Source organism: Rattus norvegicus, chromosome 3 (assembly GCF_021556685.1).
Source record: "Rattus norvegicus strain SHRSP/BbbUtx chromosome 3, alternate assembly SHRSP_T2T, whole genome shotgun sequence".
NCBI lineage: Eukaryota > Metazoa > Chordata > Mammalia > Rodentia > Muridae > Rattus > Rattus norvegicus.
This window is the reverse complement of record NC_141536.1, coordinates 79,456,466-79,484,196: the sequence shown is the minus strand read 5'-3', so window position 1 is coordinate 79,484,196 and position 27,731 is coordinate 79,456,466. Positions and strand designations below refer to the sequence as shown.

The following is a 27,731-nucleotide window of genomic DNA, read 5'->3' as shown; positions in this document are numbered from 1 at the left end:
AGAACCTGCACTGATGAGGAGGGAAGTCGAACCCCACCTTAGCAAATGGGCACATCTTCTAACCCTAGACCAGCCAGCCTTGACAGCAAGTGACTCCCTCCTGTCTGGAACTTTGTAAAGAGTAGCATCGCAATGTAATTTCCATGACCAAAATCCCAGCATAACCCTCCAGCAGAAACTATGTGGTATACTCAAAACAGGAATTATTAGTGGTGGGAAGAAAAGCAGATGTAAAGTGGTAAATCTGAATCTAGGGTGCTCTGAGACAGTAGTTCTTGACCTCTGTGTTGCCGCCATCAGGATACACATATTTCCAATGGTCTTAGGAACCACCAACCATGAATTTATTTTTGTTGATACTCCGTAACTGTAATTTCATTGCCAAGTGATGTCTCAGTTCCGAAGATCATCAGAAATATATTTTCCAGTGGTTGTGACCCACAGGTTGAGAACTGCCTGCTGCTCTTGGTCCTATTCCTTGTTTTGTTTGTTTGTTTGTTTGATTTGATTTGGTTCTGTGGTTGCTCTGCAAGAGTTGTACAGCTGAGCTGTATCCCCATCCAGTTCACCTTTGTATCTGCCTTTCTCATGGTAACGAGGGGTCAAATTGGAGGGGGCCACATTTCCCAATGGTTCCTAGAAAGAAAAATTGAAAATAGTTCTCATCCCTTTTTCCTAAAGCATTCTTCTCTCAGTGTCTCTCTCTCCCCGCTTTTTGGCTGCTTGGGTGGTTTTGTTATTGTTTAGATACAATGACTCAGATATAAAGATATTTAAAAAAAATATTTAGTGTCACGGAGACCCAGCATGAAACTGTGTTCCTTGGCACATCATGTGATCTTTGAAACCAAGGGTGCATTACACTCTATGCATTCCCAGAATTTGATGTCATGTTTGTCACAAAAGTGGTGACTGATTATCGTTGTTATTAACGCCAGGTATCGATGAGAGAGAGGTTCAGAGAGGACAGGCATGAGGCATCTATTCAGTTCTTTATTGTAGCAAGTCTTATTTGGACACTATAAAGCTACAAGTTATGAGAAAGCCTAGAGGCGCAAAAAGAGATGGGTTCAAATTCTGACAGACACTTAGCTAATTGATCTGCATCCCGTTTTCCTCCTAGGAAAAAATGGATGTAATAATATCTCCATCTTTGTACCACATATATTTAGACCTATACCTTCTCACACAACTCTAGTTCATAGTAGGGGCACATTACACCTGAGTTCTGCATCGGGAAAGAAGGCTTACAAAATGGTTTAGGGGTACCATGAGCAATATGGGAGAGCAGAGGAAAGTTTTGTTCTTGGATGTCTTTAAGCTGAGGACAACCATAATGTGCTGTTGGGTTTCCACTGCTGGGTCCAGCAGTGGGATGTGTCAGTGGGTCTGTGTGAACACACAGATTATCTGTGCACTTGACCTCGGTCTGTGAATGACATCTGGGGAATACTTTTAGAGTGTGTAGAAGAACATGGTGCTTTTCCTCCCGTGGCATACTTAAAGCACTTCAGAAATTGCCACCTGGCTGACAGTGAGTACATTTTCTTGGAAATTCATTAGGGACATTCAGTGTTCTGAGAGTTTGAATTTGGTCCTTCCCCAAACTCAGTGCATTTGGTTTGCAGCTATTTGCAGAAAGACAGGTTAGACAGTATATCATGGACCCAGCCTGTTCTCTTCCTCGTACCTAACAGAGAGTCCCCAGACCTCTCAGATAGTTTCAGTAGACAGAGAACGCAACTACTTTTAAAGTCACTTTTTAAAAAAGATGGTTCAGTTCCTACAGCAAAGTACCACAAAAGTAAGACTTCTTAAAAACTATGGAGCCCAGCCATCTGTGTCCTCGTGTGCTTTACAAATACTTATCAGCTATGGGCAACTCCACCAAGGAAAGTTGTATCCTTCCAGACCACATTTAAACAATATCCCCTCTATGAAGTCCTCCTTTCCCCCCACTCCAGGTCGGCACATGGTGCAAAGACCAGGATCCCAATGGCATTATTTAATTCATCAAACAGTTATAATTTATAGGTAATAATTGACTGTGTGAAGCTTATGCTTGGCAGTATTGACATCATTTGGCTTGTTGTGTTTTGGTCCTGACCTGAAGTCTCCCAGCGATGTGTATGGGAGGAGATAACTTGCTTCTAGCTTATGGAGGAGACAGGTCTTCTCAGAAAGCAAAACAGCTCTGGTTAGGAAGGAGCAACTACTGTTTCCTTCACAGTACCTGATGGGGCAGATACCAAAGACCATAAAGAATGCTTTAATGTCCTCTTATAGTCACCTCACATTGGATATTACCCTAAGTTCTAACAACTACTGTGGAAATGTCTGCCCCTTCAGAGATGAGAATCTCAGGCTTAAGTCATGGACTTTCCCAGGTTCATCATTACATAGTGACTCGGAATTAAATGTGTGGAATACCCTCCTTCTTCTTGGGCCGTGATAAAGTCTTAGCAATCATAGTTATTATTATTAGTTAATTACATAGTTAATACATAATACTAGATAATTACATAGTTAATATTAATAGTTTGAGTTTTTGAGGCAAGGTCTCATGTATTCCAGGCCAAGGATGAACTTGAACTCCTGATCCTCACGTCTCTACCTCATGAGAGATGGAGTGACAGATATGTGCTACCAGGTCTATCATCACCATCGTCCTCGTAATCATCATTACCACCACCACCACTGACAGCATCATTTATTTATTACTAAAATGTTAAGTGTAGGTTTTACAGGAAATTCCACCCTGTATTCATTCCACATTCATTCAAAATCCTATTGTCCTTCTGCCAAAAAAGATTGCTACTGCCTTGGTATCAAATATAATTCATAGGAAAGGACTTTAAAAGCATTAACATGGTCTTGCAGTTTTATGTATTTTGATAACAACAATTATTACATTGCAGTTAGATTAACAAACATGCTAATAATCAGATTGCAACAACTCTTATCATAATTATTACTACAATATATTGCTCCATCTTCATTTATCTTGGGAACCTTGTTGAATAGGAATCTTATTCTCTATCCTTGCAGAGAAGGTGATATTTAATAAATATATGTGCATATGGATTTACTTAATTATGAGGTTGATTGAATCTATGGGAACATCTGGGTTTGATTGGGGTTGACCCAGAAGTCGGGCAGATCAGTGCCAACTTAAGCAAGATATGTAATTTGATGGGATGGAATGCATTGGTTGAATTCAACAGAGCTATGTTGACCATCTAGACAAAAAGGAATAGCTGTGGGCCAGAGAGGTAGAGTCCAGCAAAGGAGGCAATTAACACAGAAGAAAATGCAGATGGTGTTGAGAACAAAGAGAAGGAGGAGGACTCATGTGAAAAATGTTGAAGAGCAGAATGGAGTATCTGATCCTGTGAGGCCTCTCAGATTGGAAGCATATGCTCTGAGATTGAGCAGACAGGAAGCCTATCTTCTCCAGGGTGATGAGGGTCCTGATGAAGACAGAGGTCAGAAACAGAACTGGGAATAACATGACTGAAGGGCAGTGGCCAGGATAAGAAAGTCCAAAAATCAGTCAGAAAACAAACCAGGTGAGATCTTCCTTATTCTCTATTAAGAATTGGGGGTTAATTCCAAGTTCAAGAAGCCATTGGAAGGAAAGCAGGGCATTGGAAGGAAAGACTGAGTAGAAGAACGAAGGACTGGCTACACCTGGGCATGCTGGTGCACACTTAGAAGCTCAGGTTTCAGGAGGCCGAGGAAGGAAGACCTGAGACTCTAGGACAGCCTGGACTACACTGTAATGCTGCTGTGAAGAAGTAGTAAGCTGTGAAGGTAGTACATACATCACATTATTCTCCCTGGTAGACCTAATAGCCATTATTTGCATTCCTAACTTATTATCACCTCCCATGCATTGTTTTGATCTAGAGATTGAACATAGAGCCTTATACATGCCAGGCAGATGATGTATCTGCAGCCTTCTTCTCTTTTATTTTGTGGCAGAGTTTCACTAAGTCAGTCAGGCTTCTTAAACTCATCCTCCAACCTTGACATGTTGTTGGATATGGATCCTCCTGCCTCAGCCTCCCAAGGAGCTCAGCTTACAGGCTTGTACTACCAGGCTCAGTTCCTCTCATGTCATCTGTAATATATAATCAAAGTATGATATTTTCATATGCTTCATTTCTGCATACATTATAGACCACATACTTGCATAAATACTTTTCAGAAGACCCATGTCTAAATGGGTTGCTCTTTGTTTCACATGTGTCATTTTCCTTCATCCCAGAGGGTTGGCTTCCTTAAATATTGCTTACTATGAAATTTGTTGGTCATGCATTACTTGGCACCCTCTCTCAAGAAAAAGGCTTTTGATTTTTGTTTTTGTTTTTGTTTTTTTGAGGTGGGTTTTCACTGGACACAGAGTCTCAGTTGACAGCTTTCCCTTCTTCCATGGGTGATACTGTTCCATTGTCCTCTGACTTCCAGTGTTTTCAACTACTAGTCATCCGTGTCCCTACTTTTTTCTTCCCTCTCTGTGTGCCTACATTTTAATGATGTTTCTTCTAGTTTCAGAAGCATGTTTTCAGTGTGTCTAGGTGTGCTTTTTGATGTGACTTTGTGTCTATGCATTTGCTGAGTTTGAATCTAAAGCTTGAGATTTTTTTCTACCAAATACTGAAAGGAGATGGTCACTGGGTGCTCAGGTTTTGTTTGGTTTTGTTTTTTATGATTCAGTCTTCATATTATTTCTTTCTGGGTCTTCACTTATGCCTATTTTAAACCTTTTGGTTGTTCCTCAGTTTTCTGGGATATGTCTGTTATTTCTTTCCCCCATGCCCATTGTTTTACTGTCTATGCTTCCTCTGCAGTGTCCAAACCACCGTTAAGACAATTGACTACATTTTAAAATTTATAGATTACTGTTTTCACTTTTAGAATTTCCATCTGATCCTGTTTAAAAAATCTGATCACTTTCAACTGTGTTCTATTTCAGCATTGGAATTCTTAGGGTATCTGGGTTTGCTTTAGTTCTTGACTTTTTTGTTTTCTTTTCATATTTTATAATTTTCTTTTTCTTTTCTTTCTTTCTTTTCTTTTTTTGAGTGGACTCCTGGCCTCAAACTCAGAACCCTCCTGCCTTTGACATCCCAAGTGCTAGTACTACAGGCAGGCACTTACTCCAGCCCTGAACTCACATGCTTTAGAGTCCTTGGAGGCTAATTCCAACAACTGCAGTATATCTGCATCTCTTTCTTTGGACTGTTTTCCCCTTTGTTTGTGGGTCACATTTTTCCATCTCTTCACAGATCTAGAGGGGTTTTTTTTCCAAATGTGGAACAATTTGGATTTCATATTGCATTACTCTGGAGGGCATTAAGTTCTGTCGTGCCTACTAATTCATTCACAAAGTAGCTCCGTTCTTTGAGGGCTTGTTCTTAAAACTATGGAGACATGATGCAGAGAAATTCTTGGTCTGAAAATTGAACAGTTTTACTCTTAAAGCCCATACCTTAATTAACTTGTAGCTCCATACCCAACATGTACAGTGATAAGACTGTCAGGACTTACTATCTCTTCCTATGTGTCTACAATTTAGTGTTCAGCTGAAAATCCAAGGGAAAAAAATCAATCGGTGTTAGAAGGAATCTAGGTACTTGCACCTATGACAGGTGCTCTACGCTTGACACACCTCCCCAGCTCAAGCAGACCTTTCTGCTTATTTTGGAGCTATTTCTCTAGACATTTCCTTCTTTTCAGAACCTACTGCATGGATTCTAACACCTCAACCACCCTGCACTCTTGTTTGGATCTCATGACTCAGTGAGATCATTGTCCTTTCTTTGATCCCTGACCCTGCACTGGTCCAAAAGAGCCCCCAAGCAGATGCCTCGGACAACTGGTGTCTTTTTCTTGTCTCATAGATTTTACTTTCTAAGCTATATTTAAACCATGAAAAGTCCTGTTTGGGATTTATATTTACTTTTAGCAGAAGAATTAATCTGGAATTTCTTCATCATGGCCAACAGTGGAAGGCGTTAGTAAAACTGAATGACTTGTGGTTAGTTGCTCATCACCCTGGTACCTGCAGCTTTATCCTCAAGAAATGTGATGTCTCGAAGGGCATATGAATGTGAGGGCCAACACTAAGTTTCTGTGTTGACTGAATTATTTTTTACCAACTCTGACTTAATGCCTCTCCTGAAGTGTGGCCATGTACTTTCATAAAATTGTGTGAAAGAGAAAAGGGAAGAAATTGGAGAACAAGGGCTGCGGGAGTTCCTCGAAGGTTGAGAAGGCTTGCTGCTTCTTCAGAGACTGGAGTTTGAATTCAAGAACCCATGTTGGACAGCACACAACTGCCTGTAACTCCCACTTCAGAACTTGAGATCAAATAAGTATCAAACCAGGAAAGATGTACTGGGAAACTTTTATTTCTTAAAAAGAATACCCAGCATTAGCATCGTTTAAAAAACCTAAGAAAGTGATTACAATTTGCTACATTTTAAATGCATTTTAGTGTAGCTCCCATAGTTAAAAATCTTTCCATTTTTTGAGGCAAGGTCTCACTATGTAGCCCAGGCTAGCCTTGATCTTGTGACCTACTTACCATGGCCTACTGAGGGTCGGGATTAGAAGCTTGCACAACTATACCCAGCAGCTCTCCTGTTAACGACATTTATCCTCACAGTAACCTTTGTAGTTGCAACTTGATTTTACAATGAACAGATTCTCAAACTGAGGTAGAGGTAGACAGGGCATACCTCTGTTAAGGTTCAAGAGTAATAGATAGGAATTGGGAGTTGATTCTGAGTGATCTGGAAAGTAAATCTACATGTTAAATATCTATACAGCCTTCATATTAGACGATGAAATTGACATTGTCCTGAGCTTCATTTCCTTCCATCAGACTAAAGACAACATGGTGATCTGAGTGATCTGAAAATACCTTCCTGGTATTTGAACGTGGGGTGAAATGCATGGTTACTTGCTAAGACAGGCATTCTGTTGGTCCACATATTCCCCACTCCCTACAAGGGCCTCTTTTAGCCTCTTCTATTCCATGAACTTTAGTCACCAATGTTCTCCCTTGATGGTCAGGTGACCTTCAAGTATGGAGGAAAGTTGCTGAGTCACTTGGAAAGACTTCCAGTGTATATCTTCTCATTGGGCAGTCCTGAGTAAACCAGAGGACCACTATGCTGGTAACTCACACAACAGTTTTAAAAATGTACTATGTTGTTTGAATAAAGTCATTTTCCTAATGAATTCACATCAAGAAACGTCCAACCTCGTTTTCCTTCTGCCTTTGGAGAGATGAGAAAGACTAGGATGGTGGCTATGGATCCAGACCACAGGCACTTGGTCTCTACAGGACTTTTGTTTCCCCTTGTAGATCTGACCGTTGAGATTGCTCTTGGATGAGCTTCGAGCCTGCAGGAAGGAAGGAGCCAGCAGATTGCAGGCTATTATTATGGCAATATCGTCTCTCTTTGGCCACCACACAGTTGTTTTCTGAGTCATGAACTGCTCAACTCAGTGGCTGTTTAACTAAACTGCCTTTGAAAGTCAAGGGAAGGGAGTCTGTATGTGCCAAACCAGGCCCCTGAGTCACCCAGCACACAGCAGGCACACAGCAGTAGATGGGGTCAGAAGTGATGATGAGACCCGGCCCTTGCAGGAGTGCCCATCCCCCTCCCAGGTCCTACAATCTCATGTCTGCATAGACAGAAGAGACCACTGTGGGTTCCTTCCTCTACCTGCCAGGTTCAGGGTTAGTGAGTTATCAACCTAAGTGTCTTTTAACATGGAGTGAGCTGTGTATTATGGGGATCATGTTTTATTTGCCATGACTAGTGAAGCTGCTTTACCTATTATGATTTGTGAAACAAAATAGGCTGAGTTTGTGTCTGGAAACACAGCACCCTATTTACTGGGAAACCCAGATTTAGAGAGCCGTATGGAAGCCTGTTTCAGAAAAACCAATGTCTTTTCCCTCATATCAATTACAGTTCTGTAATGACTGTGTATAATTATTTTTCTTTTCTTTTTGGAAGGAATCTTCTGCCGAAGAAAGAAATCTAAAGAGCTGCATAAATTCCTCTAAGACCAATAACAGCAAACTTGATTTTATGTTATGTATATCTGTTCTTACCTTTTCTCCATGAGAAATACGAGCCTTCTTCAGAGGCCCTGGGTTAGAGTTATTTTCTGGTGGTGTTTGAAGAAGAATCTGAAACCTCTGATGCTGTTTGGTTATTTAGTGAAGAGTTTTAGATCGTGCTTGACTACTTATGCAAACACACACACATACACACACAAGAAATACCCTTCTAGTCAATATACATTAAAGATAACTTCTGGCTGACATTTCCTTATGTGAAAACCTGATACACGCTGCACTATCTATTAATCACACACCTAATTATATATAATTAATTTGCAGACAGCTGTTCTTTTGAGAGTCACCCACAGTAGTTAGGCTCAACTCCTGAAGGGTCCTAGGATGTGGGCTGGGCTCTTTTTTCCCCTTTCATTTCGTACAAAAACCAAACAACACATCCCTCCCTCCAGCAAGCTCCTGGTAAAGGTCTACGTGACCGACGTTAAACTTGAAATCAGGAACCATTCCCATCAGTTCCTGAGGAGCCCAGGGCTAGAAGTCATCCAAAAGCTTCATGATGTAGGCCTCAAGGGCCTCAGAGAACACATTCTGAGCTTCAGCCCCATCAACTCCAAGGCTAAAAATAGAGACCCATAGTTTTCTTGTCTGATTATGACATACTCCGCACCAACGTCAGTAAGTCAATGTGCATTGAGTGTAGCCAAAGGGTAAATAAATTAAACCGAAGTGACTCAGAAGGCACGGAGGGAACAAAGCCGTGCGGAGGCAAGAAGGGACTTCACTTCCGAGAGCAACCCCACGTAGGACTCAAGGGAGAGCCTCTCCTCAGAAAAGTCAAGGAGCTGTAGAGCTAAGATAAATCTCATTTACAAGCTTTCATCACAGAGTGTATGGAGATGACTTATGGACACTGCTGTCTACATTTTGGGGGGTTCCTGAACACTTGCATGAGATTCGAACCCACAAAATTTTTCATTTAAACCAACAGAATTGCCGGACCATCCCTGCTAAGAATGCGGACCATAAAGATAGGCTGAGGGGCTGATATAGAGACCTCAAGACTCTGGTCTGTCCCACGGGCCACTTGGAAATGTCCTAGAAGGACATGAGCAGTTGCCAAAAGGGGTAGTGGATACTCTCCTTAGAAATTTGCCTTTATTTACCTGTTGTGCTGGTTTTGCTCATAACAGGACACAACCCAATTGTTCACTGACTTTCAGGAAGGCACCCCTGAAGGTTTTGAAGTCTACTTGTTAAAAAGAAACGGTTTGTTTGTGTTTGACCAGGATGAAGGTAGCTGGAAATTATGCTGAGTCACACTTTCAAGCAGCTACCTGGCAAACAGGCCAATACCACTGAGAGAGGTTGGGGGGAAGGGAGTGTTCATCCTTTACTCTGAACTCTGCAAATCTGGTCCCTGCTGGAAGACAGCAGGCTTCTCAACATCTCTATAATCCATCGATATCACCTTCTCTCTAAATATTTTTCGCCTCTCTCCTGAGCGCACATCACACACCAAACCTGATTCTCAGTCTCACAACAATCCCATGGAGTGAACCTTGCTATGCCCATTTCACAGATGAAGACACTGAGAATTCTAAAGCCTTCGATACTCCTTCAAGGACCCGTAGTTAAAGTCCAAGAGATTCAGATTCTCCTCAGTCTCGTTTTAGTCACATTTCAGTCTGAAGTGGAGCTCATAATAGCATCATCATTGGCGCTGTAATGGTCAAAGGAGACATTATTTGTAAGGTGCTAAAGTTATGTTTACCTGCCTGATGTTCTAGTTGTTACAATGAAGAATGGAAACAAACAAAAACCAAACCAACCAACCAAACAAACAAACAAAAATAAAAAATAAAAAAACCAAAGCCCAGGGCGTGATAAGAGAAAAGGACTTTGAAATGCCTTCGAATCAAAGTTGATCAGTTCTAGTAAAACAACATAAAACTTCCTAATGTATTTTCTTGACAGTGAGCCATGGAATATTAGAAATACTGTGCTCAAACTTTGTAGACTTATATTTAAAACAAACAAAGAAAAAAAGCAGTAAGAGGCCTTTGAGTGCCACAGACCTTTCTCAGACATTGCATCAAATTCCAGGGTTTGAGGCACTAAAAGATTCTTTCCTGGGCTGGTAGTCAAGTGAAGAGAGTCCCTCAGATGTAGCCTGCTCTCAACATGGTGCTCTTGCTGCTGGGACTTGTCAGCAATTCTCCTGACAGATGTGTGTTGTGGGTGGAGGGTCTACCGGAAGAGATGGTGGTCTTTCCTACCCTCCTTCTGTCAGTGGCCTCAGGGGGTTCACAGAACCCTGAGGGTTGTTGCATAGACAAATATGTATGTCAAAGCTAGATTCAGAGTAAAGGGACTGAGGTTACTCGGAATAGCTCAGTAGAAAAATGTAGGAAAAAAATCTTTCAGAGTCATAAACTTGCACCACACTTGAAAAGAATGAAGTCAGAAATGGAGGCCCACAGAACTTCCTCTGCTCTCCTCAGTTGTCCTGGGTGAGATTCACCTGCTGAGCCTCAGGAGAAAAAGATTCAGGTTTGGTTGAATGGCAGGACCAGTAGGAAGCTGGCTCTCCAGACTTTCTCTGTTGTCCAAAAGTGGGAGAGTGTTTGAACCCTAAATATTATGAAGTAGCTTTTCTTAAAGCTGCATGGATGGGCTCTGTCTGCCAAGAGGTAGAGGAGCCTGGGCAGGCTCACTGTGCTCCTCAACATTTGGAGAGAAAGGGGAAACAGCACAGATACCCTCAGAGCTCAGTGGTAGTCCCCAACCTATCAAAGGTGATTTCACCATCTGACGCTGGAGTCTCGGTTTGAGGGAGAGTACTGAGAATTGCTTTGAAGAGAAATGGAAGATGTGTCGTTAGGAAAGGTGATAGCACCGCGACAGGCTTTTTATACAGAGAATAATTGCAACCAATATATACAGTTGAGTTTTTAAGACAAGGATTCACAAGCTCAACCTCCTTTCTCTAGATTTATGTGGTTATACACCAGTGGTTCGTTCTTACCTATGGGTTGTGCCGTCTTTGGGGGTTGCATTTCAGATATCCTGCATATAAGATATTTACATTATGGTTCATAACAGAAGCAAAGTTACAGTTATGAAGTAGCAATGAAATAATCGTATGATTGGGGGTCACCACAACATGAGGAGCTGTACTAAAGGGTCTTAGCATTAAGAAGGTTGCAAGCCACTGTAAATATACTTTCGAAAGAAAGTTAAGTATGACAAGGGATCGTCGCATGAGAGAGGAAGAAAATAATGCCTCCATTTATTTTTAGTCTTGGTTTTAGTTTGCTTCTGATTTGGTTTTTGTGGGGCGTTATCAGAATGCTTCCAGGTGAGCCCTAACCAATGACTGAAGAAGAGGCCTTCCTGAGTACTTCAGCGCTGGAATAGAGTCTATAGTCTCCATGGTTCAAAACAAAAACCTTTTGAGCCTTTTTTTCTTTTTGTCTGTTCAATTTGATTAATGGTGAACAAGGTCCTTTTGTGATGCCAAAGGGTACATTTCCCAGTAGTCACTGCATGGCCCTCAACAACAACAACAACAACAACATCAACAATGTAACAATAAAAAGAAAAACAATGTTTATCAAGTAATATGTTAAGCCCAGCTGATTTATAAAATTCAACTTGTTTTTACATTTTTAACCAAGTGACTAAAACTATACTTTCCAGATTTTAATCTGGAGGAATGATGAATATAATCAATTTAAATGGCACAAGAGTGAAGGATTCCATGCAAGTCTTTCCTTACGGAGATACCAACTGTAACTGTTGAAGCAGTGAACGTCAGAGACGCTAAGTCAAGCATATCTCAACTTCTCTCCAGTCTACCCCCAGCACTTGGGAGGATTATAAATAAGGCTTTAGGCTTTTTTCTTTTATATTTCTCAAATGACATGATTTTTAAAGAAGGTAAATTACATATAGCCAGGTGCACACACACACACACACACACACACACACACACACAGAGAGAGAGAGAGAGAGAGAGAGAGAGAGAGAGAGAAATAGGTAGAGATATATAGATCTGTCTTGTGAAATTATCATTAAAATTTTAAGATTTATGTCATTGAACAAATCTTACATCTAACAAATTTAACCACTCTGTGTCCAGTTTCTTTTGGAAAAAAAAAACTACTTGGAAAAGTAATTCAACATTGTCATTAACAAAACAGGGGTGCCCTGATGTTTTGCTTTTTGTTTTTGTAAAATGGAGGTTAAAATATACGTGTGTGTGTGTGTGTGTGTGTGTGTGTACGCTCACAAGTACTGGGGGGACACAGGGGTAACAGCTTTCATTTTTCCTGTACGTGAAAGGAAGATCTGTAATGGACTTCAGAAAGAGAGAACATAAAATCCTGGTAAACTTAGCCCTTGTGTGTGCACTTCTGGATTATGGCTGTCTAAAATCCCACGAGGTTCTGAGACTCCTGGATGCACCGTGGTTGTCAGTGGGAAGCAGCAAGAATGACAGTTCAGAATCCTGCAGTTTCCAGAGCCCCGGACTCCCCAGCCTGCTTCAGCCTAGTTATCTGTCTAGACATGCAAATTGAACTGAAGAGGGGAAGCAGTTATTTGGATAATTCAAAGGGGGGGGAATCTCATTTTAAAAGAAAATTCCGAAGAGTCAGAACTATCTGGATTGTTTGTCTTCACTGACCAATTCTCGAGATCAATGCACTTTGCTGAGATTTGGGAGACAATCAGAAGATTTGAGCTAGGGAAAACTTTTGTGAAAATTTCTGCCTCCTCCTCCTCTTGCCTTCTCCTCCTCTTCCTCTTCTTCATTTTCTTTTCCTTCTTCATTCAACATCCATGAAGTGTGTATAATTTTTTTAAAAAGTCTTGAAAAATCAATCTTCTTTAAAAAAATATGAATTTGCTCTGGAAAGGGATATACAGGTGTGTTGGTAGTGGCTCCGTCCCTCCCTTTTTTTTTTCTTGAAGATTAACCTTCTAAGGCTGTTTCTTTTTCAGATGAGATGACAAGACTTAACCAACAAGAAAAAAGACCCATTAAGCTACCTGTATACCGATGTGCTGTGGTGCAGATCACGTGTGTCTATATTCTATAAATCCAACAAAAGAAGGAATTATTCCCTGCCTATCTAGTTTACAGTAAGGTAGCTGCTGACAGGTCTCAAAGGAACAGTCAAGCTATGAACTTATAAAGTTTTAAAAACAGGAAGTAATTGCATCAATTCTGAGCTCAAGCTAGAGGACCTTTTAAAAATATTTTTGAGAACCCATTTTCTTAAAAACATTATGATATACATTTTTTGATTTTTTTAGAGTAAATAGTCACATAAGATTTGGATTGCAAACTTCAAGGTAAAAAAAATCAGGTAGATTGATGGTCAATTAAATAGACCAGCAATATTTTAATATTTGCTGTAATATTAAAATTACAGCAAAAATTTGAAGGGCATTCATCACAGAACTTTTAACTGCTGAAACCTATCCTATGTTCTATTGGGAAATTAGAAGTATAGTATTTAAAAGAAGACTAGCTGCGGGAATATGTCAAGGAGGCTTAGTATTTACCTGGACTGTAAGTTAACGTAGACTGGTTCGATACATTCAACAGACTCATGTTCATTGTAACACTGCTTAAAAGGAAGCTTCAGGTACAAAACTGAAAGGCGAATTTCTCTACAAACAAAGCTATTAAAACATTGCCTTCAAATATCAGACTATTTGCTATTACCTGGTCCTGAAAATCTGAAACTTTATGGAGTTAGACTGACATAAAGACTAAAAAAGAAGACCAAAAAATAAACTCTCTGCACATTTAATTTTTCAGAACATTACTTACAATTTTGCAATATTTAAAAACCATGTTTTCCAATGGCATCCTTACATGCTGTAAGCTTAACCTGAGGAGGCCATGACAACAGTCTGCCTTAGTGCTAGATGTTAAGCTAATTGTCCTGTGAGGAAACACTTAACAGCTTAACACATAAAAACATATGAAGTTGAAAAATATGAAAGTTTTCATCGTCTTTTAAGAATTAACGTAAAACTAGACAATTCTAGAATAAACTGAAACAAAAGCTTTCATTATCGAATACAATCTGGCAACTGATTTATAGTTCAGGAGAAGACGATATATTTAAATGTTTTTAAAGGGAAAAAACCCTGATGTAGAACCTATTGTAAGCATATAAAATACCTCGTTTATATGAACCTTTTCTATTTTATTTAAAGGAGGCAGAGAACAACATTTTATAATGATTAGGTTATCCTGCAGGTTATCCTGCTTAAATTGTTACAAACTAGGAGTATTTTGATGAAGGCCAGTTGGTTACAGATCTGGGTCTGCAATTCAGAAAAATGTTTTTAAAAAAAGAAAAAACAGGGGCTGGGGATTTAGCTCAGTGGTAGAGCGCTTATCTAGGAAGCACAAGGCCCTGGGTTCGGTCCCCAGCTCCGAAAAAAAGAACCAAAAAAAAAAAAAAAAAAAAAAAAAAAAAGAAAAAACAATCAAACATTTTAACACTTATCCTGTGATGCTTTTTTTTAATTACTCAATAAATTACTGATAATTTCTCAATACAGTGAAAAAAATTTTTTGAAAAGAAATTTTTTTAATTCCTTGATATTTGTACTAAGGAATACCACTATTTAAACATTTGAAAACTCTTATTCTGAGAACAATTTAAATTATTGATATTTGATCAAATACTGGCATTTACAGTATCAAAAGAAATGTCAATTTCATTAGTTAAAAATTTTATTTCCATGAAGGAGAAAAATTATGAATAGGGGATTTGCTGTTTAAGATTTTCTTTGAAATAAAAAAATATCAGATTTTAAAATTGTACATTTGAATCTGTTTGCAAGACAGAAAGGAAGTAGAGATACTATATAAGAGCATTTTCTAAAATCTAAAAGCAATCCTCAATAAACATTACAACTTTCAATCATCTTAGTTAAGCTCCTTTCAGATCTGCAATGCAAAATAGCAAAGATTTTACTTTCAATACCAGACACTGAGGTGATTTGCTCTTTGATTCCTCAGACGTCTGTGTCTTCTCCTTGGACCAGGAAATATCTGTTTAGGAATTCGTTTCTAAATCCTAAACCCCAACTATAGACTGAGGCTCTGCCACATACTAATTTATTGGTTTGAAAATCTATACTAAAAAAAAAACAAATACTGCATCTTTGCTTGTCCATCTAAATAAATGAACCAGGGGTAGGAGGAGACTGAAACCAAGTAGCATATTCAAGAGGTTTGGTTTTGCTTTTCTAAAACAATGATTTTAAGAAAAGGAATTTTAAAAAAATCTTTCTTAAGCCTATAGCATCTTAAATAATACTTTCAAAGAAAAACAATCATATTCTGTACAAACTTTCCATTTTGTCAAGTCCTAGATTGGAATGAAACAGCTACAGCCAGTTACAATTTTAATTCAAAATGTAATTAAACATAGTTCGTGGTCTTATCCTACTACACTAATTATTTTTATATAGAATAAATGTTATACATCAGAAGGAGTTGTTTTTCATTTTCTTTTCCTTTTCCTTTTTCTTTTTTCTTTCTCAATAAAAGAGTATTAGATAAGGAGAAAGTATTACAGAAAGAAACAAACCAAAGGGCATTTTAATACAGTTTTTAAATCTCCCAATCTATAAGCAGGTGCATTTGCTTTTCTTAATTAATCTCACAAATTTGAGAATAAAGGAGGGTCAGCTTGGTTTTAGAAGGAGACACAAGGGGCTATGACTCGTCTCTACCTGACGTTCACAACATCCGATTGTTAGGCATGTACAAGCAGCAGAGCCCTGTGTGTTGCCAAAACCTCACCCAGACAAGCTGACACTGAGAAGGCATGATGACTACTTCCACACTGATAATAGACACAGTACTATGCTGACATTAAAGCAGTGGCAGAGTGAACCCCACTGTCTCCCGGGTTTGTCACCTACCTTGTGGGGTGCTCTCCACAGGCACCCTTTAATTAAAAAAATAATAATAATAACTACAGCAAACTATACTTAAGAAAATAATTTCTGAACATGTATACAATAAAGTACATTAAAAATAAATATTTTAAAACATCCATTTTAGATGCAAAAATGTTTATGAGTTAAAAATAAAAGTTACTTGATTTGGCAAAAATAGGATTGAGCTAATTTGTTTAAAAGTGCAATAGACAGGTATTAAAATGGCAGTTTACTATTTTATTACAGCTTACTATTAGACATTCACTGGATATTAAAAATATTCTGTAAAAGATGATGTTAGATCAGTGACCATGTAATTTTTAGTTAATTGTCAAAAACTTCCTAATATTAAAATAAAATCTGCCCTTTGCTCTGTTTATGTAGTATGGTTTTATCAATGAAAGCTTAAACTTGTAGTTGTTCATAAAGTAGATCTTCAAGTATTTAAGATGACATTTTCTCTCGGTCCTGATCGAAGAATTCTTGTCTAATGCTGAGCTTTAAAGTCTTGATCACCGAAATAGATCTTTTTAATGATTTGAATTTGAATAATATTATGAATCTCTTAATGTCTTAATATTACTCCTAGAAAGAATTCAAATGCACTGGAAAATTTTTTTTACTTTTAATATAAGTAGCGATTTGATTTTTTTAAACTCTCAGTAGTTGTCTATAAATTTTTGCCTTTGTGACTTTTTTTTACAAAATATATACACAAGAAACTGAAAGTTATAGCTTAGCATGTTTTATATCATACCAAATAAAATAAATATCACTAAGTAATGACCATTTTAATTACTAGAGAAACTTACCTACATCTTTATGAAACTTAATTTCCCCTTACAAAGATTTTTTTTTTCTGTTGGCTCCCTGTGACTTGTTTTTAGGGCTATTTCCCACTTTGCTGAAGAGCTTTCTATTTATGACCCACTCAGAATAAATCAGTTAATTTAAGCATCCCTGGTGACTTTGTTGTTATTCTTTCTTGGCAACGCCCAACTCTATCTTTTTTACTCACCAGCTATTACTTAAAACAAAATAAAAAATAAAGATAAACACCCCTGTGCCCCACACGTTTGAGCCTCTGGTCTTGATGCTTTCCCCTCTCATTAATGCTGGTCAGCTCTCAGCAGCACTTCCACTTCTCAGGATTTGCCAGGCGTTCAGATGAGTTTTTGCTCACACTTGTAGACAGAAAATAGTCAGCAATCCCAAAGGATTTTTATCAGATGTAAATGTAAAAATGGACAGGAAGACCACAGACTTTGGGCTTTTTACAAATACCCTGTGTGGCTTTGGCTGGGTGAATGCTGGCCCACAGGGCTCTGGTAGCCTTCTAGACCGTCTCATCAACAAAACATGATGCATATCATGAAAATTCCATAATAAAACCCATATTCTGCATGCTAAAAATTTTAATAAAAATAAATATACTTTTTCTTTGAAAACCAGCATCATAAAAACAGCCAAAATATTTAGAACCCAACATGGTTTCCTATACTTAGGGTTTGCTATGTTTACTCTAATAATTTCTGTTGCTAAATGTCCCACTGCGATGGGACATTATACTTCTGATCTAGCTATCCCTAGCCTCTCTTTAAAAGCTTAGCAGTAGCACAGAATCATAATGTCCACCATAAATATTGACATTATTGTCAGTTGTGCTTAAATTTAAAAAGGAAATTATTTTTAACTGAGCATGGTGGTGTCTGCCTGAAATCCAACCACTTAAGAGACCAAGGCAAGATGATCAGTTGGAGACCAGCCTGGGCTACAAATCAAAAACAAAACTCTATAACCAAACAAAAAAATAGTGTTTTCCAAATTTGAGAAACCCGTCTAAGTAATTCCCAGTCAAGTATGAGGACTTCACAGTGTCATTTGACTGTTCAGTCTAAAGCATCACTGAATTGATGGATGAAGTGCAAATTCAAAATGTTCCTTGCACTGACTGGTGGTGCTCTTGAAACACAACTTTACTGCGATTCTAGGTTTGTCTGTCATTAGGACAAAGCAGTTAAGTGACCAAACATGATCCCTTCTGTCTTTATAAATTTTTTTTCTTCTGGCTGACAGATGTGAAAGTTCACTTACCCAAGGTAGGCCTCTCTGGAAAGCATTTTTATTCCTCTCTAGCTAGACAATATGGAAAGAAGAACAAACAAACAAAAAAGCCAACTCTTTACAATGGGGTCCCTTTGCATTGAAACAGACCCATAGGCAAAACATAATGTGTGTGTGTGTGTGTGTGTGTGTGTGTGTGTGTGTGTGTGTGTGTGTGTGTGTGTGATAGTTATCACTGTTTTCTGTCTTCCAATGATCTGGGTCAAATAATTCTGATTGGGTCCTGCAGAGGCTTGGTAATTAAAGTGTGGCCACTCTGTATTCTTTTTCCTGACAATAGCAAGAGGTTGCATCGTCTTAGAATGGATCTTCACAAAGCTATTATTATGTCTTTGTTTGCACTTGGTATTTGTTGGTTTTCCTCTGATTCTAACATTCACGTGTATTGAATGGCTGTAACCAACGCAGTTGATGGTGGGTTAGCCTAGACCTTTCTAGTGATAAGTATTTAAAGCATTGGTTGTCTCTTTTGTGGATTGATTGAACTTACCTGGTGAGGTCTCCTCACTACATTGGAGATATGCTGTCTTAGCGTCAGGCTCCCTGCACTTTAGCTGTCACCCCATTACTAGTGACTGCAGCTTCCGTTCTGTATTACATGATCAAGTAGAAAACATCTAAGAATGGACTTCCAGACATCTTAAAAACTTGGTCTGGAAAGAAATGTATAAATCAGTATGGTCTCCATTCTTCTTAACTGTTAGGAAGGGGGCTACACTATTGGAATCGTGGTTTTCAAAGTAACCATTTATATTTACTTTGATCACCAATTTCTTTTTTTTTTTTGTTTTTTTTTTCTTGTTTATTGAGATACTAAAGAAAAATCACTCAAAGACTTGACAGTGCAGAGGCTCTGCATTTGTCAACAGAGCTAGCCGTTCCTTTCTGATGGAGTCTTTTCTTCAACCCAACATGGTCATGGTTATATGCACTGTTTTTACATCAGCTGGGAGAATATCCAACTCCAGGAGACATAACTTTGCCTCTGGGTGAGGCAGTGGCTCTTGGTTTAACTCTTTTTATTTAGAACACAGTATCAGTATTCTATCTACTCTCCCCCAGACAATTAGTTATCCTCCATGTGAAGTGACATGTGGGTAACCATTTTGGAAAGGTAGCATTGCAGTCCATAGGTAAATAAGCTAGAAGGGAAGGCTGAATCTTCTGCTCTTTTGTCTAATGATGTAGGTCCTCTCTGGACCCCAGCACTCATATTTGCAAAATGTTAACATTGAACGAGATGGTGCTTAGGACTTCTCATAGCTTGGACAGCCTGTCTTTTGGGCTGCTGGTGGGTGTTAGCTCAAGCCTCTGGTGCTGTTGTCGTCTCTGTGCAAGTGGAGCATTCTCTACGATCCAGGTTAACTCTTCTCATCTTGATTTGCGTCTTGTGTGGCTGGCTTCTCAATGACATTGTCCCTGGAAGGGACTTCAGAGCATGACAAGATAAAGTACCTTTAGGTACCTGAGAGTCACCCTAATCTTAATGACTAACAATGCCCTCAACTTCTGAGTACCTAGAAAGTTCACCACCTTCCAAGAGCCTAACTGTGTGACTATGTGATGAAAGGGTGAAAAAATGAAGGATTGAGGTGGCTGAGATCGTACTGCCTTCATCAACACCTCATCTCTTCTTAAATGGCTTTAAAAGGAGTTCTATTTAATTTTGAGGCAATCTCATGTAATCCAGGACAGACCACCAAGTTGCTGTGTCTTTCTAATGACCTTAAACGTCTTATCTTTTATCTCGCTCTCTTTTTAAAGTAATTTTGTCTTACGACGTTGGAGCTGTTGGTTGTTTGAGTGTATGACTTAGACTCACAAGGAGTTTAAACTTTGGTGTCACCAGAAAATTGGTGGTAACATTTTAGGCAGAATTTAAAAAGAATCTGCAAGTTTTTCTGAGCAAATGCAATTTGGGCAGGAAGTTAGGGCTCTTGGGTACCCCTTCTTAGGATAGCTAGATTCAAGTTAGCGAGGGGTCTTCCCAACATTTGCCTCAAAATTCCTGAAGGTATCTTCTAACTTATCCTGAGCACCGTTCATGCTGATGGGCTCCAGAGAGGCTCTTTTGGATCTAAAAAGAGGAAAAGGAGAGACCGGCAGAGTTAATCCTGGAGTAACGTCCTGAATAAGGAGGGGAAAAGGAGGAGGAGGAAGAGAGGAGGATGGAGAGATGGAAAAAGGATGAGGAGGAGGAGGAAGAGGAAGAGGAGGAGGAGGAGGAAGAGGAGGAGGAGGAGGAGGAAGAGGAGGAGGAGGAGGAAGAGGAGGAGGAGGAGGAAGAGGAGGAGGAGGAGGAGGAGGAGGAGGAGGAGGAGGAGGAGGAGGAGGAGGGAAAAGAAAATAATCCACTTCTCTAACTTCCTTCTCTTCAATCCTTTCATTGATTTATTCTCTGCTCAGCCTTTCTCAGCTCTGGCCTAAAGATACTCTCCAGCGGTTGCAATGAGTTACAGATCCCAGTAGAAAAGCTTTAGTTCAGAGTTGATTAAGGGTTTTCTTGTCTGTTTGTTTGTTTTTGTTTGGTTTGATTCGGTTCGGTTTGGATTATGTACTGACCAACTTTTATCTCCTACCGGCAGTGCCCTGCTCTCTCCATTCCTGCCCCTCTGCTCTGAGACAGCTGGGTTAGTCAGGACACTGGAAGGTAGCTTGCTATTGCATATCAGTGTGTGAGGAAGACCGGGGAGTGTACTTGGTGATAGGGACAAATTTCTACATTCACTTCCTTTGCTGAAAAATTGTCCAAAAGTTCTTCTTGGGTTAGGGGTGTAGGTCAGTTTGTAGAGTGCTTGCCTGGCTAGCCTGAAGCTCTAGGTTTGACTCCCAGCACCACATAAAGCAGGTATAATGATGTGCACATGTAGCCTCAGCCCTTTGGAGGTAAAGGCACATAGACCAGGATTTCTTCTTTTTTCTTTTCTTTTTTTTTCTTTCTTTCTTTCTTTCTTTTTTTTTTTTCGGAGCTGGGGATGGAACCCAGGGCCTTGCGCTTGCTAGGCAAGCACTCTACCACTGAGCTAAATCCCCAACCCCTAGACCAGAATTTCAAGATCATCTTCAGCTTACTACATGGGGAGCCTGAGGTCAACCTGGGTTACACAAGATCCTGCCTTGGAAAATAGAGGTACAATTCTGCCTCTTTTCATTTGGATAGTTATTCTTTCTCGCTCCTGGTTTATACTTTGGCAATTTCCTCCTTTGAGTTCTTTGCTGAATATTTTAAAAGAGAATCTAAAACTCCATGCGACTTTAGTAAGTCACTTCACCTCTCTTCTTGTCTTCATTGATAGAAGACATGAATTGAGTTAAATGCTCTCTGAAGACTTTTCTCACTTTAGGACCAATAGATCTACTGCATGTAGAGATCACAAGTGAATGATTATTAGATGAATAAATGATGCTAGCAAAGGATGGGACTACAGAGCAGCTCAGACTGGGGATGTCATCTTTAGAGGTTCCTTAAAAATCCTCCCTCTGTGTGTGTGTGTGTGTGTGTGTGTGTGTGTGTGTGTGTGTGTGTGTGTGTGTGTTGTGGCTGTTACTGAGTGATGGCAGGCTGCATCAGGGATGTATGCAGAGCCCATCTGTCCATGTACTTGCCTGTCAGGAGGCACTTTAGCCAATGTCATGATCAAGGTGGACTTCTTATATTTTAGATCATCAGGGATCTCAAATCCCTGATGGTCTTTTTCACTCTTGGCTTATTTGTCATTGTCCTTCCTTCAGGTTTTATTCAGGAAAGTAGCCAGTGTTGAACTTAGCTCTTTATTTTTTTTTCTGGACTATTCTTTGTGACTCAAAGAAAATACTGATAACTGTCTTTGAATTCTAGTTAAATTCCTCATGTCACTTTGAGGGTAGTTCAATTTGACTCTATATATTCTTTTTTGTAGATAAACTATTTTTAGCAACATAAGCATTGCTATATATTTATTTTTGAATACATAAATCTAGGTACGTTGGTGTGTTGTTTGGAACACTATTTAAACTTCATAGTTGGTCAATCTCTAATCCTACCCACCCTGCATTCAACTTTGAAATAACGCAGGCATTTTATCACTGTGGGTTACAAGAACACCATATTTTAGGAATCACTTAAAGGATTAAAGGTGATGGGAACTTAAAACAAATCCGAGATTCATTGAATTTGACTCTGTATACCATCTTTTTTATGTTGTATAATTTGATCACATAGACAGGTACTGAAATATCAGGGAGACAAGCCCTGATAACCCTTGTGACTGTGTTTAGGTTCTGTGGTCCCCCTTTTTTGCCCTTTGCTCCTTTGTGAACAGTAGTTATTTAAAGACACCATCTACCTGAGATGGCAGTTTCCTTTGTCTATTTCTCATCTGTGTTTAAGGACAGTTGAGATAAATGTGTGGCTGGCTGATGTGCTGGGTGGCAGGGCATCTGCTCAGTGCCGAGCCTTAAAGGTTCTGATAGCTAGCAGAATGAGCTAGAACCTCACCTTAGAGCTGGTTTCTGGGTCCTTCACTAACAACAGAACATATAAGCGTTACTGTGGAGCTCAAATTCTGAGAAGAAATACTGGGATGTGTCCCTGGGATTAGAGAATTATTGTTAATTTAGTAGGTATAATGATAGAATTGCGGTTATGTAGAAAAAGATTCTTATTTTGTACCATATGCAAAGTAAAAATTGTGAAGAAAATGTGATATCTGTAATTTCCTTTAGAGTGTTTTAGTTAAAAAAAAAACAATGGGGCAAATATGCAAAAATGGTAATTATTAAGTAGAGATGACGTATGCCTGAGAGCTTATTATACCGTTCCTACTTCATTCAAAAATAAGTAGTGAAAAATTAAAAATCTTGGGATATGCTATTTTAATATTAAAAATACTACATGTACCTATCACATCTTATCAGGTTGACATGTTATATGCATGGACTAGATAATGCTTAGATTTAAAGTTTCTCTGGACTCAAGAGCAAGACTTTAGTTCTTAGGAGACTAGTAACTTATAAGTTCATGTAATGGAAATCCTGTGTGTAAAAAAATGACTATTTTATTTTTATTCCATTTTTCAATTATAGAAGTAAATTTGTAAGAAAAGCATAATGACTCAGATGAAAAAGAAACAAAACAAAACCATAAAAAAATAAGAATCATTTATCTTTACTGAGTTAAAGGCTGCAAGAATTTGGGGTTCCAATCCCACACTATTTGAGGATCTTAGATTCACAGATGGGAACCGTAGATGGGAATTAGAGTAGCCAACTCAGCTGTGGTGGCACTCCTGTAATTGTAGCACTCCTGAGGCTGAGATAGGGGCATCACCATGAGTTTGAAGCCAGCCTGGGCTACAGAGCAAGACCCTACCTCAAAAGAAAGAAAGCAGGAAATAAAGAAGGGGAGGAGGGAGGGGAAGGAGCCAAGGTATCATGGAATAAATGTGGTCACATGAACTGTGAAAGAGAAAGTCCTGAGATGATTTGGCTCGCAGCATCTTTTGAATTACTAGAGTGATGTGGTTTTTTTTTTTTAAGTGCCTCTTCTGTGTTTTGAATAGTTATTACTGTAGTAGCTATGTTCTAAGTCATAGAGTTGTGTCAGAAAGTGTGTGTGTGTGTGTGTGTGTGTGTGTGTGTGTGTGTGTGTGAGAGAGAGAGAGAGCACTATGAAGACTCAGAAAGAAAAACACCTCCAAAAGTGAAGAGTTATTTTGGGGCGATATTCAGGTGCAGAGTCCATATTCAATGTTCTTGAATCCTTGCTATAACATGATGCTGCCCAAACTTACAAAATGAAACCATTAGGACTGGGTATGCATCTCAATGGTACAGCATAGGTTTGGTATGCCTAAGGCTGGGCTGGGAGATAAAGCTGAGTGAGGTTGCCTGCATAAACCCGAGGCAGGTGGGTAGCCTTCAAAGCCTTGATTCCACTTCCATAGGGAAGAAGATGTCATTTTCTGGACACCTGTTTACTTTTTTCAGCTAATAAATATAAAACGAGCTTACTTCTAAGTAGCTTATATTTGATAAGAAACTATTTCACCAACTCAGAACGACCATCTGAAAGAGGTTAAACTTGTCCTCAACAGGGAGATGGTAATCTCCCTCTTCCCAAACTGCTGACCAGCAAAGCCCTGCTGGGTCTACAGAAAGAGAAGGAGGGCATTGTGTCCTCGATTCCTCTTAGCAAAAGAAGGGTAGGTTCTGTAGATAAAAGCCCTGGACCAGGAAACCCAAGATAGGGGATGTTTTTACAATTTTAAATTCAAGCCCATCTCCAGAGCTGTGGTGGTGTTAATAAATGGTGCTTTTCATAGAAGAGCTGCGTTACTTCTAGGCTCTAATTTTACATTTGCCACTAATTACTAATGTCACTGTCTTCTTGGGCAAATTGATCGACCCCTGTTAAATCACATACCCTGCCATGTCATCAAACACTTTGGTCTTCAAGGAAAGAATGAAGTTATCTTCACAGTGATGCTGGATGGTTTCTTGGAGGAAGAAATGAATTAGATTGGGGGGGGAGGGGGGAGCAAAACAGAGCTCAGTGCAAAGAAAGTGGATAATAAATTATGATCCAGCAAAATTTTCTCAGAAGCGCAATGTTTATCAACTGCATGTTTTGTTTTTAGCATTGTGAAAGTTAAATAATGTGTAAGGGAGAAATTATTATATACATAGTGTCATGGATGGGGGACAGGATTATGTCCTAGAAGGTTAATTTTGGTTGATAAAGGGCAATTAGCAAAACTGACCCAATGTGCTCTCTGGGAACATTTATAGGATCTGTACACGTATAGGTGGAGATGCCATAGGTCTGGGCTCTGTAGAATTAATCAGAAACTAAATTTTCAGTGAAGCCTTTTGCTAAACCATCACAGTTTGGGAGGGGGAGGGAAGGCAGCATGAAGGCAGGAACACATATAGAACAACGTCCAAATGTGGGTGCTTCTGTGGAAATAGTCCAGTTTCTCTGGATCATCACGGCCACTTATAGAATGTTTGAGCTAAATGGGGCTTTGGAGCTTGTCCGGTGCAACCCCCTCATTTTACATTTTACATTTTTATGAGGATAGAAGCTTCGTGAAAATTGGCCAGGATTGCAGTACAGTGGAACCAGGGAAGCTGGGGGGTATGCTAACAGAGGATCTTAGGAAGGAAGGAAGGAAGGAAGGAAGGAAGGAAGGAAGGAAGGAAGGAAGGAAGGAAGGAAGGAAGGGAGGGAGGGTGTGGGGAGGGGATAGAGGGATGGATCCTTCCTCTTTGAGTGATGTCTAGCTAAGAAAGTAGAGAAGGTGGTTTTGCCAAAATTATTAAAAGAGAGATTTCAGGGGGACATGGGGGAATTATCTAAGTTTTGCTTCAAGATTTTAGGTTGAATTTTTAGTTTATGCTTGAAAGTTAATAAGAGAAACCGATTGTTTCTAGGAACTTCACTTCTTACATGGAAAGGAAGTCTGGGAGAGAATTTGGCAGTTCTGCTGGATGAAGCAAATGAAGATTGGCAACTGGGGCTGGACCTGGTAAGTAGTGTGTTAATCTGTTGTTGTTTAGGACAGGTTTGGCTTGGCTCTTTAAGCAATTGCTCTTAACTAAGTGTGGGCTTAGTACTTTATTTTAAATCGCGGATTGCCTCGATAAGAATTAATGAGTCAGATTAATGTGGTGTGGAGTCCGAAGCAGAGGCCTGAGCAGGATCTATTCAGAGGGTTAGAATTCCTTTTACAATTACACTGGCCTGGGCTGGGCTGTCTTTCTGCAGATTGAAAGGCTCCCTACTGTGCCTGTTTCCCCCACTTACAAAGGTATTGGGTTCCTGAATGAGGACCAATGTGCTAGTCTGCCTGCCTAGTTTGCCTGGTTTCCTAGAGAAGAAGCTGGTAGTGTTGAGGAAGAAGCAAAGAGGTTTTTGTGGCTCTGAACCTACTTATGTCTTATCCTTGGCAAAAGAAAAAAAAATGTGTACCTACTATGTCTGAAAAAAATTTTAAAGAGGATTTTAATTTGGTATTTTTAAAATCAAAAATAATATTGCACCAATGTCTTACTAGTCGATGGTTGGCACTTTGTAAAAGTTTGGGAATACTGGAAGCTCTCCATATTGTATCCCTCAGCCTTGTACAAGGACAAAGCCTACTTCCATTGTAAGAAGGATGGCTGGGGAAAATGGACAGAGCTGAAAAATCAATGCTACCCCAGCTTAGCTGTTCTCTGTTTAACTTTGGATTGTGCTTTCGGTGGTTGCTCTTATTCAAGGGTCTGCCGGTTGTCCTGAGTGATGGAATCAAGTCAGAAAAAAATCGAGACACAGTGTTGCTAAATGTTTACCTTCAGCCTCGCTCGAGCATGCTACTGGGCAACAGGAGCAGCAGCGCTCCTAAGTGTGTGTTTTGAGTGCAGAGACTTTGCAGTTCCACCGCTTCAGCTAGAGGCCTTGGTTGAGCCTGCCCATGGCCAACTCATCTACTCTTGAAAGAGACTTTGCTGTGCACATGCAAAATTATTTCATAAAGATCGATCGCATCCATTGGGAAAGTTATCTAAGAGCGACATATATGAGCAGCATTTTTCCCATGTTCATCTATATGGTGTAGAATTTGCATGTTCTAGATTGCTCTTGAAACATCTAAGTCAGTGCTGAGCAAGATACCTTCAGTGGCAGGCAGGGTCAAGGCTGTGGCTGGCATGCTTTCCTGAGGTCCTACCCTCCTGTTCTCTCCAACCTCATGTATTCATCTGTATGAGAACCCTCAAATGCAGAGACGCTGAATAAGAAATTGCCAGGGTCTGGTCTGGAAATTGGTTATGTTCAGAGTAGGGAGAAAGAATCTTAGCCAGCCTATATTCTACATCTGAACCCCCAAACCAAAAGAGACTATGCCATCAAGTTTTGGGAAGAGAATTGTTAAGCAAATCTTGCTGTTCTATTTGTAAAAAGAAAGAGGAAGATGCTGAATGGTGTGGGGCACTGTTGTACCGAGGGAAGAGGGAGAAAGCAAGTCCTGGCAGCATCATTTGAAGGGAAAAAAACACCAGGAGAATGGCTATGCCCCCCTCTCTAGAATTTGAAATAGCAGGTGCATCCTGGAAATGAAGGAGACGGGAGGAATTTGAAAGTTTTCTGAACAGAAAGTTTTTTCTTGCACAGAAGGCAGATGAGTTAGTGACTGATATGAATCAGGGAAAAAATTACAAGCTGAGAGAGGCGGGAGAAGCAGTAAGCTTGTTTGCTAAAATCCAGACGAAGTCATAAACAATATTTAATCTATCAGCCATAGAGAGTGTGGCGTTCTGAAGATTTCATTTTGAATAAATCGATGTAGAGCTAGAAAGACATTGAAAAGTTTGACATTTTAGGCTTTAGAGGGTTTTTTTTTTTATTAGTTCATTTTTATCTGAAGTTTAAGTTATAAATATTATGTTTCAAACAGACAGACATTGTTATTTATTAGAAAACTTGTGACGACAGATAAGGTTAATTAATGATAAAATATCAAAAGAGGATTTTAAAACTGGAGTCATAAATAAGACCCTCTCT

General features: G+C 39.4%; 1 protein-coding gene across 2 annotated transcripts in view; it reads left to right on the top strand.

Moving 5' to 3' along the window:
* Positions 1-27,731, top strand: part of LOC147995581 (uncharacterized) — an 86,595-nt gene that overhangs the window by 33,969 nt on the left and 24,895 nt on the right. For both annotated transcript variants that reach the window (XM_087655151.1, XM_087655150.1), the window contains exon 3: positions 25,622-25,716. In XM_087655151.1, the coding sequence (XP_087511277.1) occupies positions 25,622-25,716 (95 nt within the window). The remainder of the gene's footprint in view (positions 1-25,621; positions 25,717-27,731) is intronic.